An 11,750-nucleotide genomic window follows, 5' to 3' on the forward strand; every position below is an offset into this window, starting at 1 on the left:
GGAATACAGAATGATATTCTGCTGCTGGACAGTGGTTTATATCCTCTATGGAGAAGTGATGACACTGTGTTCTGTTAGAGATGTGCTAAGCACTCCCAGAGAAGGTCACATCACAGCACATTGCTTAGACTAACAGGGTAAGTTTATCTGATAAAACTTCTATTCCTTTTTCTCCTGAACATCACTGAAGAGTCACCAGATGAACCCAGAACCAAACAAGCTCTTTCTGTCCAAGTACCACTGAAATTGATGATTTCCAAATACACAAACACACCATAAATTGAGGAAAAATTGAGGATATTGACATACCAAAACTCGAGGATTCTTACAGACCTATTCACTTTGCTGACTTGCCCAAGCATTTTTTCCTGAATGATTACAAACTCCCATTTTCTCACCTCGATTATCACACTGCTTCGAACATAATCCACTCCCACTGGAGTCCTTTTGTCCAGGTAAGTGTCCTCTGAGTGCTTCCCATTCTTTAAGGTCTGCATCCCATCCTGGCAACAATTGGTTCCACCATAAGCAAAAGCTTTTGCTGAGAAACAGAAGGGAAAAGCAGCAGAAACTCTGAGACAGGAAGACCTTCAGGAGTTGAAGAGGAGATCTAAACTAATTAGATGTTGCTGATTAACAAGACATCAAGTGGTTTGTAATTACAGATCTCTCATATTTCCTTGATGCCATATTTGAATGATCACATCTAAAACCAGACAATATTTGGACAGTCATGGGGCAACAGAGAAACTCTTCCACAGTTCTCAGAGTTGCACAATTTTTACTGGGATTATTTGCTGAAAGACACAGAGAATTTGGTGTTATTCTCTCTCATTTAACAGTTCCCACTAATCTCTTCAGGGCAATGTAACAGGTCCAACCTTCCATGGCCAAATATCACATAACAGGAGAACTGCTGACCAAACCCCCCTGATGTTTGCTCAGACTCTTCAGAGGGTTACAGGTACAGAATCTGTTTACAACAAATGAGGTTGAAAGGCCAAGCCAGAAACAAGTGGAATGGAGGATTCCACACTTTGGGGAACTAGGGAAATCAGAACTTTCTTCTGAAAGAGGAATGAAAAGAAACACCAGTGAAACTCCTTCAAGCAACAAGCTGTTTTTAGTTCTGTACTACCAGTGATGTTGCTCAGTCCCAGCTCATTGAAGGACAGAACGACAGAGGTGGGTTTAGCTTCCCCAGGGGCCACACACTTCTTCCTGGTCAGGTGGTGCTTCCCAGGATGCCCAACAAACTTTATGCCCTTTGGAACAGAAATCTTCACATGGACCTGTGAAAATTTTGGAATGTTATGTACTGCAAATTTCAGCTGCAAACCCAAGTGATCTATGTGAATGACCTGGAACCCACCAAAAGCTTAACACAAATCAGAGTATGCAGATTATTTGTTCTTCAAACCTTCTAGTCAGGTATTTGAGAGCAGCACTTCCAGCTCAGCAGGAGTTCTGTGAGATGCTACTGAGTTAGGCAGATGAGTTTGAGAAGAAAACATCTAGGGAGACAGCACCCATATTGCTTCAAAATAAACTACTTTCAGCAGCTTTCTGATTAAGGAGGAAAGTTCTTCTCTGTGGTTCAGCATGAGTTTCCTAACTGTCTTCCCTAGATTTTTCAATATTTGTGTTTCTCCAGTGCTGCAAAACACTTCAGACTATTAAATGTGTTTCAAAGCAATGAAATTTGTTCATTCTGAAAGGCAATATTTATCTTTTCAAAGCATTTATGCTGAGCTTATCTCTATGTTGACCTCATTCCTCAAAAAATCATAGGATTTCAGGGGTTGGAATGGAGCTTAGTGAGGATCCAGCCCCAACCCCCTGCCCTGGGCAGGGACATCTCCCACCAGAGCAGGTTGCTCAAGGCTTTATCCAACCTGGAATGAACATTGCCAGGGTTGGGGCAGCCACAGCCTCCCTGGGCAACCTGTGCCAGTGTCTCACCACCCTCACAGGGAAAACTTCTTCCTTATATCCAACCTAACTTATCTACTGTAACTTGTAGATCACTCAGGAATCCTGACTATAAACCAGAACTGAGTAACTCAACAAGAAGAATGAAGAGGTTTTTACCTCTACACAGACAGCCAAGTAGTTGTAGACAGTGAGTGGGATTTTGGTTTGCTCCCCCCGGATGACGTGGTATGGCAAGGTGAAATCAATGAAGAAAGGTTTAAAGGTCTTCAGTTCTGTCTGAGTGGCAATGCCCAATCCCTTCTCCTCAGACAGAGCCACGGCCTCAGTGATCCAGGTGGTGATGGAGTCAGGCACTTCCACGTGCAGCTGTGCTTCTCCTGAGGTGTTACTGCCAAACAGAGCAGGGAACAGGGTTGATCAGACTAAACTCACTCAAGAACATTTAATCAAAGCTCACAGAGCCAAAAGTTTTGGGGAACTCCCTCCAGATCCAAATTTCTAGCAGCATCAGTGTCTGTTTTCAACAGCAGCTTAGAAAAGGCTCAATGTTTTCTAGCAGTTGTTTTGAGATCTGCAAACATTTACAAGGAGCAGAACAGCAAGTAGTTGCTTCTGCAAAAACAACCCTAACACGCACATTCTTAGAGGATTAAAAGCTTTATCTGCAGCCTTATTTTAGAGTCACTTTTCTTAGAGGCAAATGTCTGCATAGAGGAAAAAAAAACCAACAAAGAGGGGAGGGCAAGAGGAAACAAAGAATTCCAGAGTAAGGACCTGGATAAAACCAGTTCAACAATAATTCAGTTAACAGCTAAAGGTCACTTTTGCTGGAGCCCATTGTCCCCGTATCCATTGCCAACCTGCAGAATCTGCTTGAACATAAGTGCAAACAAGTAGTTTTCTCGACACCAAGTTCAGGAACTGCTTGTTGTGATTCAGAAACAGTTTGGTTTGGAGGGGTTTGGAATGCCTGATATACAAAACTCCCAATCCACCATTTCCTTCCACTGAGGATTGAAACTAATGATTCAAAATCCAATCTCTGAGTATTTAGCTCTCCTGTGCATACCACGGCAGGACATCACAAACCTGGTAGCCTCTTCCATGCTTTATTATAAGAGAAATGCAATTTTGTTCTGCAGGCTTTGCTATTGCCCTCCTGCAAAGCAGCTTTGGCCTTGCCTGGAACAGAAAACATTTCCTCTGACACAAGAACAAAAGCTATTTCATGGCTCAACTGGCAGCATGATTGGTGCAGTTATGAGTACACCCTAAGGTTGTTTTCTCTCAAGTCCTTATTTATTCCCCAGAGCTTGATACACACGCTGCCAGCTCGGAAAGCTTCTGAGGGCAATGAGCATCTTAGTTGGCATGAAAAATGAGAGAGCAGATCCTGAGGATAAGCTCTGTCAGTCTATAGCATGACACTCTCACCTGCAGTGCTGCCTGACCCACCCCAGGACATGCTGAACTGCTCTTGCACTGCTTTGCAGCTGAGGTTGTTATTGAGGCACCTCTGCTTTGCTCCTCTAAATCAACTGCTGGTAATTCTCAGGCATAGAATCACAGAGTTTTAGGGGTTGGGATGGAGCTTAGAGATCATCCAGCCCCAACCCCCTGCCCTGGGCAGGGACACTTCCCACCAGAGCAGGTGCTCAAGGTTTTATCCAACCTGGAATGAAACACTGCCAGGGTTTGGACAATGAGCCTAAAGCTGTTGTAAGTGTCAGGGCCCAGACAGGACACCATGGACTGAGCTGTGTATCTATAGTACAGTGGGAAAAGGGGTAAACACAAATAGTTTGACAAAAGCTAGAGATCCTTGGAAGAGACATGCCAGGTCCAGGCAGGCTCTGAGCACTGACCAGTGGTTCCCTAGCTCAACCTTCAGAGTGGAGAGCCTGGGAAATGCACTTGGGTTTGGCAGCATCAAGTTATCACAGAATCCCAGAATGATTTGGGATGGAAGGATGTTAAAACCCATCCCATCCCACCCCTGCCATGGGCAGGGACACCTTCCACCAGCCCAGATTGCTCCAAGCCCCATCCAACCTGGCCTGGAACACTCCCAGGGATGGAGCAGTCACAGCCTCCCTGGGCAACCTGTGCCAGTGTCTCACCACCCTCAAACCCAACAATTTCTACCCAATATCTAATCTAAACCTACTTTAAGGTTAAAGTTTAAATTACTGTAACTTCTTTTAGGCAGATTAGTTCAATATTTAGCTCCTCATCCCAGCTGGGGTTATACAGCTGATACCTGCAACAATGACTGCAGCCTGAGGAGCAGCAGAAGGCTGTCCTAGCTCCAGGACTGGCACTATTCCAGCCTGTTTAACCGGACAATTTGTTGCAGCTGATGTTCTTTCCACTGGGATTTCAGCCCATAACCAGCATTAACATTATTTTCACACATGAGGGCACTTACTCTCCTGGGCTGGAGGCCAAAGTACACACACATTTCCAGCCATTAGACCCTCCAGCCAGGCCCTAGGAATTTTGAGGATTGCTTTGGGAAGTTGACATTAGGCTTTTGTTTCTCTTCCTTTTTTTTTTTCAAGATTGTATATTATAATTATAAATGGTAGAAGAAAAAAAAAAAATTCTTCCTGTTCAAGACAGTGGAAATTAAGGAATGCTCAACTCAGTTGTTTCTAATGAAATGAAGTGGAGAAAATGCAATCTGCAACTTTTTATTCCACACTCTCCCACTTATAATTAACTGCCCCAACTTGCTGAGGCCCAAACAGGCACTTCTGGAATTCTTTGTGTATTGCTACAAAGCATATTTCATGCTCAATTGAGCAGATTTGAATACACTTGCTGCAAGTTCCTGTCAAATTTCATTTGCAATCATTTACAGAGAATGATGTTTCCTTGCAAACCTGGAGAAGCCTTTTAATAATGGTTTCAAATTTTCCTAGCTGTGATGTTCTGGGAGGGATGAGTTATCTGTTTATTAGTGCTTTTAGTTCCAACTGCACCCAGAGGAAACCAGAGTTCATGAGGCAATAAATTCAGGTTTGGGGGAGATATTCTTGCAAGAGATGACAGAGAAAGGAGTGAAAAGAAAAGAGAAAAGCCATGAACAGAGTAGCCACAACACACAGGTTCAACTTGAAGTGAATACACGTCAAGACTTCAATGCTGCAAAGAAAGATTATTGATTCAAGTGGCAATGAAGAATAACAAATTGTATCAGAGAATGCAAATGGAACTCCAACAGCTTTCAAAGAGTTCTGTTTTCTGTAGCTGAAGAGGTTACAACCCCCTGGATAGAACTGAGAGAATTCCCTGTCCATACCTGACATTGAGGCAGTGCCAAATCCATGTCTCAGGAAAGAAGGTTCTTTTTCTCTTCTCTGCTCTGCTGGAATGAGAAATAAGACCTTGCAAGTGAATCCTTTCAGTAAGACAGTTTTAACAGTAGCTGATAGATCAGAGTCATTAGCTGAGTGCAGCTCCTGTGACCAACCAAAGCTCTGCCTAGCACAGTTAAGTGAGTGGTGATCACTCTAACACAAAGGACATGGTCTAATCAAACCATCCCACTGTGCACACACACACAGACACACACAACACACACTCTGCAGACATATATAAGACTCAAAAAAAACAGTACAGATAATCTCATGACATAAATAAGACTCTAAAAACCAGTACAGATAATCTCATGAACTACCACCAATAATATAAACCCAAAGAAATGTTTTATGATCCAACTTCTGCCACTGAATGAATCCAAGGGAGAATTTAGAGCATGTGACTTCCCAGAATCCCATGATATGGCCTAAAACTAATAGCAGTTAGTACAATCACTGCTTTATACTCTTCATTTCTTCTCTTGATCTTGAACAGTTTAATAACTGAATCAGTTTTTCCACATCTGTGATGCTTCCTACCCTTTTTCCTAACCACCCTCCAAAATTCCCTCTGCTGAGAGGAGGTTCAGAGCACAAAGGTAAGACCCATCCTCAAGTGCAGCATTGCTCAGAGAACTTCAGGACTTTTTCCTCAGGCAGACTCTCATTTGACTTTGGCCAAAGTAACTTACAAATACTGAGAAGCAGCAACTAATTCACAGAGAATTAAGATATGCAACGAGTTTCAAATCATCCTTTTGAACAACATTCCTTTGCATTTTCCAAGGATTAGTATAAATTTAACCAAGTGGTGTCAATTATAACTTTGATTACACCTCTCAAGACACCAGAAGTGCTTCCCCATCACTGCCTGGTTCATCCCAAGCAATTTCCTAAGGGTACAGAAGTGGAAAACAGCTGAGAATATGGAACCAAAACAGCTCAGAGTATCAGAGACAATAGAAATCACAACCAAAATGTTACCTGGGGGCTATTTTTGAATGCATTGTAGCCACCAAGGTGCCAGTGTGTGGCTGGAAGGCTGGCACGGCCTCGTCGGTGTACATGCCTCCGTTCTGCCTGTGGTTCAGGCTGACTATGTCAGTCATTACCACCAAACCAGTCTCCTAGACAAGACCACAAAACAAAAACCAGCAAGGAAAATAAGAAATAAGTAAAAAGAATTACATTTGGACTACTTAAAAAAAAATAGACTGGAATTCCTCAACCCTATTGCAATATTTATAGGGGAAATTTCAATTGAAACGTGAAAAATTAAAAAACCTACATATAAAAGTGAGTGCTAATATGAAGATACACAGGCAAAGGTTTTATGAGAAAGCTCTTTCTTGCTTGGAGAATGCATTTACTGGGCACATGTGACTGCCAGGTAGCTAGAGGTGAAAAATTCTTAGGCATATTCTTCCCTCCTAGAATATAACATTACAGCATTTTACCCTTCCTAAAAATTCCCAGTGTGCTGCGCTGAGTTAGCAGGCAGCTCTCACACAGACATCACCAGCTCTGAGCTGCCAGGGGTGCCAAGCAAAATGAAAAGTGTCCACAGAGCCTCACAGGGAAAGCACAGAACACCTAAGGGAGGTGTGTGCCAGCTCTGCCCCCTAAATGCTCCCAGGGACCAGAGGAGGTCCATACACACCCAGAGGTTACAATCCAGGTGTGCAGCCCATACACAGGTGTCTCCTCCCAAGAGTTTACACCTCTCAGCAAGGGAAAAGCATCAGAACAGAAAGCCCAAAAGCTCCCAGGGAGAGAAGCTGCACTGACTCCTGCAGCAGTGGATAGCAAGGAGGATTTGGTCTGTGATTAAGAGCTTGAGGCACCGGGAATGTGCAAAAGCCTCTGGGATTTAAGAGAACAGAATAAACCACTTCAGCTAAAATCACAGAAAGGACAAAGAATGAAGAGACAGAAGATCTGCAGGAAGCAAAGATCATTATCATGAGCAGTTCTGTGGATAAAAAATGTAAAGAACATCAACCATTAGATCTGTGACACAGGTTCTCTAGGCCAGTCTGTCCTTCAGAACAGCAAGTAGTAGAACTAAGTAAAGAACATAAAACACAGCACAGCCTTTTATATGGTTTGTTCTCACAGCTTCAGGCACTCAGGGCACAGAGGGCACTGCAGTGGTGTGGAAGGAGAGGAGGATGATATCAGCAGAGGTTGAAAGGGTGGATGAACTCTACTGTGCAGCTATGGGAAGGGAAGGGAGAGGAGAACAAGCAGAACTTCTCAAAGGGGTCAGATAAGACTTATTTTAACAACAGGAAAGCAAGAAACTACTGGAAATAGTAACATGCCTTAAAACCTATAGGTGAATGAGCTGTTCTCAGCTCAAGGGACTGCACTGTTAGCATCCAAAGCAATGAAGAAATTAATTCATTCAGGAGTACATTGAAAGAAAAAGAATTGTTTTAAATGCTCAACTTGAAACATGATGCAAATGCACAGATCAAAGGGAATCAGATTTTTAAAATCTGGTCAGGTTTAAGTATTGAAAGACTCCAAGTAAACAGAATTACTCCTTGAATGCCATATATTTAAGTAACTTGATCAAGGATGCAAAGAAAACAATCCTGATCTTTCACACAAGACCACAGAAGCTGGCAGGACTAGGGCAGGAAAGAAATGTTATTTCCAAAGGATAGTCCAAAAGGGAAAAGGCTCCAGGGAAAGATTCATGTTCCACCTTCCTTCCCTGTCAGAGGAGCTGCAGAAATGATCTGCAAGCTCACACATGACTGGAGGAACCTTTTGGCCCCTGACTCCTTCTCCAGATCACCAGCATGAATTCCCTCACCCAGCAGGATACCCTGTCCCTCTCCTCAACACTGGCCAAAAATCAAACCACGTTTCTCCAGTATCTTTGCAGGAACAGTGTACTCTGCTCTCAAAAATTACTTGTCAGCCTACCCCCCTGGAGAAACAGTTCTAATGTGGGAAAAAAACCCTGGCCTATGGAGCTGAAAATCATCCTGCAAACATGAAAGACAGACAGAGACTCCAGAGAGAAGGGAGGCTGAGTCTTCCTACTGTAAAGGCGAAACGAGCGTCCTTGGTGATGTCCCAGTGCCAGGGGAAGACAGAAGATCTGCGGCGGCGACGTGAGGACATGCCTGGCCACCAGAAGTGCCCTTCTTCCTTTGGAGCTCCAAAAGCATCAGACACATCATACTCTGCAAGCTCCTGGAAAACCTGCAGGGAAAGGGCAGAGGCTGCTGTGTTTGGGGCTAAAGGCTGAGGTGAAGTGTAGGTCACAGCGTTGAGATAAAGAGATCAGTGCCTTAAGCTCTTCCTACCTGACTGGCTGTCAGCTGAAAACCTGTCTTCAGCAAGTAGACACTCTTATCCACAGTGGCAATGCAGACACAGCTTGATTTTGCAGCTCTGACCTTGATGTTCACCACATCACCGGGTCTGGTCTCGTTTGCTGAGAGCACCACAGCAACCTGGAAAGGGAACATGAAATCCTGTTAGCTCAGCAGAGACAAAACTCCAAAGAGAAACAAGACACCATTCCTTCCTCTCCACTAGCCCCAGGGCCCATACCTGGTTTTCAAAGGAGGAGTTCACAGTGAACTGCAGGCTGTCTGTGACCCCCTCTCCATTCTCTCGCACGTAGTACACCAGGAGACGGCCCAGGGGAGCCATGGAGTGAACTATGGAGAACCTGAGGAATGTCACACAGACCTCCACCTCTGCTGCAGGTGTGCTGGTAGGTGCTGAAACACAAAATGTAAAAGAAGATAGCTTTATTTCTCAAAATCACTCTCTTCCTGCCCCATCTCCAGGCTGAACTCTCCACCACTGCTCCTTATTCTCTTCCCTTGCTCCTGTTGCACATGTTCTTCTTGAACTCAGAATCTTTCCCTGTTTTCTCCACTTAGCTGATAGGCAATTAGCACCCAGAACATAACTAGCAGCATGGAGAACATGGATAGAGAATGACTACTCTGTGTTTTTCTGGTCAAAAAGTCAAGGAAATACACAATTAAGTTATCAAACCATTGTAAATAAACCAAAAAGGGTATCTATTGCTCTTGCTGCAGAACATGAGGAGAGAAAAGGAGTTTGAAAAAGAATTGTGCAGTTTATAGTTCTCAGATTCTCTGCAGCAGTTAAACAGAATCACAGAGTTGAGTTAGAAGGGACCTTTAAGGATCATCTAGTTCCTTTAAGGATCATCTAGTTCTGTGTCCCTGCTGTGGACAGGGATGTCCTTCACTAGATCAAGTTGCCTTAGTCCCACCCAACCTGGCCTTGAACCCTTCCAGTGCCAGAGTAATCAGGATGCCTCTGGGCAAGCTGTAGGTGCAACAGCTCAGAACAAACTTTCAGTGCAGAAAGTCATCACAAACTCCTAAACCTCTGACAGCAGCAGCTGGGTGAGTACACCCAGGGGAGTTTCTTTTACTCCCTCTCTGGAACTGGTTACTACTGCAGACAGGTTACTGGACAGACAGACTTTTCCCTTGGCAGCTGTTTATGCATCTTCTCCATCACATCACTTTTCATCCCCCTCTTCCCAAATTCACCTGATTTGGGTCTGTTATTCCTTGTACAAACAAGGAGTCCACTCTTCATTTCCCCTCCCCATGTGGACTGCAGGATTCTCTCCTTTAGCCTGACCCATGCTAGCAGTCCATCTATAGTCCTCTGCCTAAATTTAAGCCCAACGATCTTAGCAAACTGCCCCAGCCCCACCAGAGAATCCCAGAATTGGGTTGGGCTGGAAGGGACCTTAAAGGTCATCTTGTTTTAACCCCTGACATGGGCAGGGACACCTTCCCCCAGGCACAGGTTGCTCCAAGCCCCATCCAACCTGGCCTGGAACACTCCCAGGGATGGAGCAGCCACAGCTTCTCTGGGAGAGCTGTGCCAGTGCTTCAGCACCTCCCAGGGAAGAATTCATACCCTTCAGCTGATCCCAAGCTTATTAAGGAAAACGAAAATCTTAACAGAGAAAGGCTACGGAAAGACTGGAGAAAACTCTCCAAGAGTTATCCCCCTTGGAGAATTTAGTTTTCTATATGACTATGAGTGCAATGGATGGCACCACTTTTCCTGTACAACATCATTCTGTATCCTTTCAGGAGTACCAAATTCAAAACTAAAGAGGACACTTAGTCTTATGGATGTTTTTCCCTGCAAACAGGGGTGAGATTGCACTCCTGCTGCTGGCTACCTGTTCCTGGGAGGCGTGTGACATCACTGCCCTTCTCAGAAGGGAAGGTGGCTCTTTTGCTCCTCTGCTGGGTGATGTTCCTAGGCTGCAATCCAGAGAGAACAATGTTGCCTCGCGAAGCCACTTCGTAATGCAGAGTGAAGTTACAAGGACACGTGGACTTCACTGCAATCCAAGCCTCCTCTCCCACCTGCACCCACAGACAGAAAAGCAGAAGATGTGGTGTGTTACAATGCATATTTTGGGTTTATCAAGCACAGAAACCTGTGTGGGTTTCAGGCCACAGGAGGTGTGACCTCTCTCCTAACCAATGTGTGCATTGAGAAGTGTATCACATTAGCACTGTTGTCATGGACTTGCTCCACAATCCAAAGGGATCTGTGTTCAGCTCTCCACTCCCTGCACATCTACAGGAGAATGAGCTGGGGGGTTGTATGCATTAATGAAACAACAAAGGAATCTCTGGAATCCTGAAAGTTAAGCCTTTTGGCACAGAGCAGCTGCCAGAATTGGTTGAATTTTAGACACCCCTTCAGAAGACCAGCCCAGAAAAGGAAAAAGAGATGTGCTGGGGGTGGGAAGAGATATGTGTTTGATAGTCTTTGCAGTTTGATTGTGATTATACACAGTGATTATATTCAGGGGGCAAATGCTAATTCAAATGTAATCAACGTGGCATGAAATGACTGGGAATGATCCAAGGGAAAATGCTTTCAAATTACACAAGTCTTGATATTAATTTGCAGGTCTGGCACTCGAGGAGGTGCTAAACACACAAATATATGACAAAAAAGCTTCTTTTTTTTGAGTCTGGCTAAACTCACCTGATGCCTGCAATAGGCTCCAGAGCAGCACAGACATCCTGAGCACTGACTCCCTGTGCTCACCAGTTACTGAGCACCTTGAAGACAAAATCCCCTAAATCCCACCAATCCCACCAGAACAGACATCAGTCATGGGATTAGGACCGGGTCATGTCTGGCTAAGGAATAATTCCCCTGTGGAACAGCTGATTTTTCTAGGAACACAAACTTGCTGCTTGTGGGACCTGAGGAGCAGCTAACACTTGTGTCCAGCAGCTTCCACTCCTTCACCTCCTGCCACTTCAAGCACAGCAATGCCCAACTAAAACTGTTCAGCAATGTTAAATCCCAAAGAAATCTAGAGAAAAAACTCTTTCTTCAGTACTAAGTGTTCTCCTCCCAGAATCACAGACTCAGAATCGACCAGGTTGGAAAAGACCT

At 44.3% G+C, this 11,750-nt stretch overlaps 1 protein-coding gene across 1 annotated transcript in view; it reads right to left on the reverse strand.

The window, feature by feature from the left end:
- The window catches only part of CPAMD8 (C3 and PZP-like, alpha-2-macroglobulin domain containing 8), a gene marked incomplete at both ends in the record, with an annotated part of 33,405 nt that extends 22,709 nt beyond the window's left edge, over positions 1–10,696 (reverse strand). Inside the window, 9 exons of the mRNA XM_009071829.1 lie at positions 399–541; positions 1,139–1,292; positions 2,092–2,323; positions 5,240–5,305; positions 6,282–6,424; positions 8,355–8,516; positions 8,621–8,770; positions 8,871–9,043; positions 10,507–10,696. Coding sequence (XP_009070077.1) covers positions 399–541; positions 1,139–1,292; positions 2,092–2,323; positions 5,240–5,305; positions 6,282–6,424; positions 8,355–8,516; positions 8,621–8,770; positions 8,871–9,043; positions 10,507–10,696 — 1,413 coding nt within the window. The remainder of the gene's footprint in view (positions 1–398; positions 542–1,138; positions 1,293–2,091; positions 2,324–5,239; positions 5,306–6,281; positions 6,425–8,354; positions 8,517–8,620; positions 8,771–8,870; positions 9,044–10,506) is intronic.
- Positions 10,697–11,750: the final 1,054 nt, after the last annotated feature.

Source organism: Acanthisitta chloris, unplaced genomic scaffold (assembly GCF_000695815.1).
Source record: "Acanthisitta chloris isolate BGI_N310 unplaced genomic scaffold, ASM69581v1 scaffold17613, whole genome shotgun sequence".
In the NCBI taxonomy this organism is placed as follows: Eukaryota; Metazoa; Chordata; class Aves; order Passeriformes; family Acanthisittidae; genus Acanthisitta; species Acanthisitta chloris.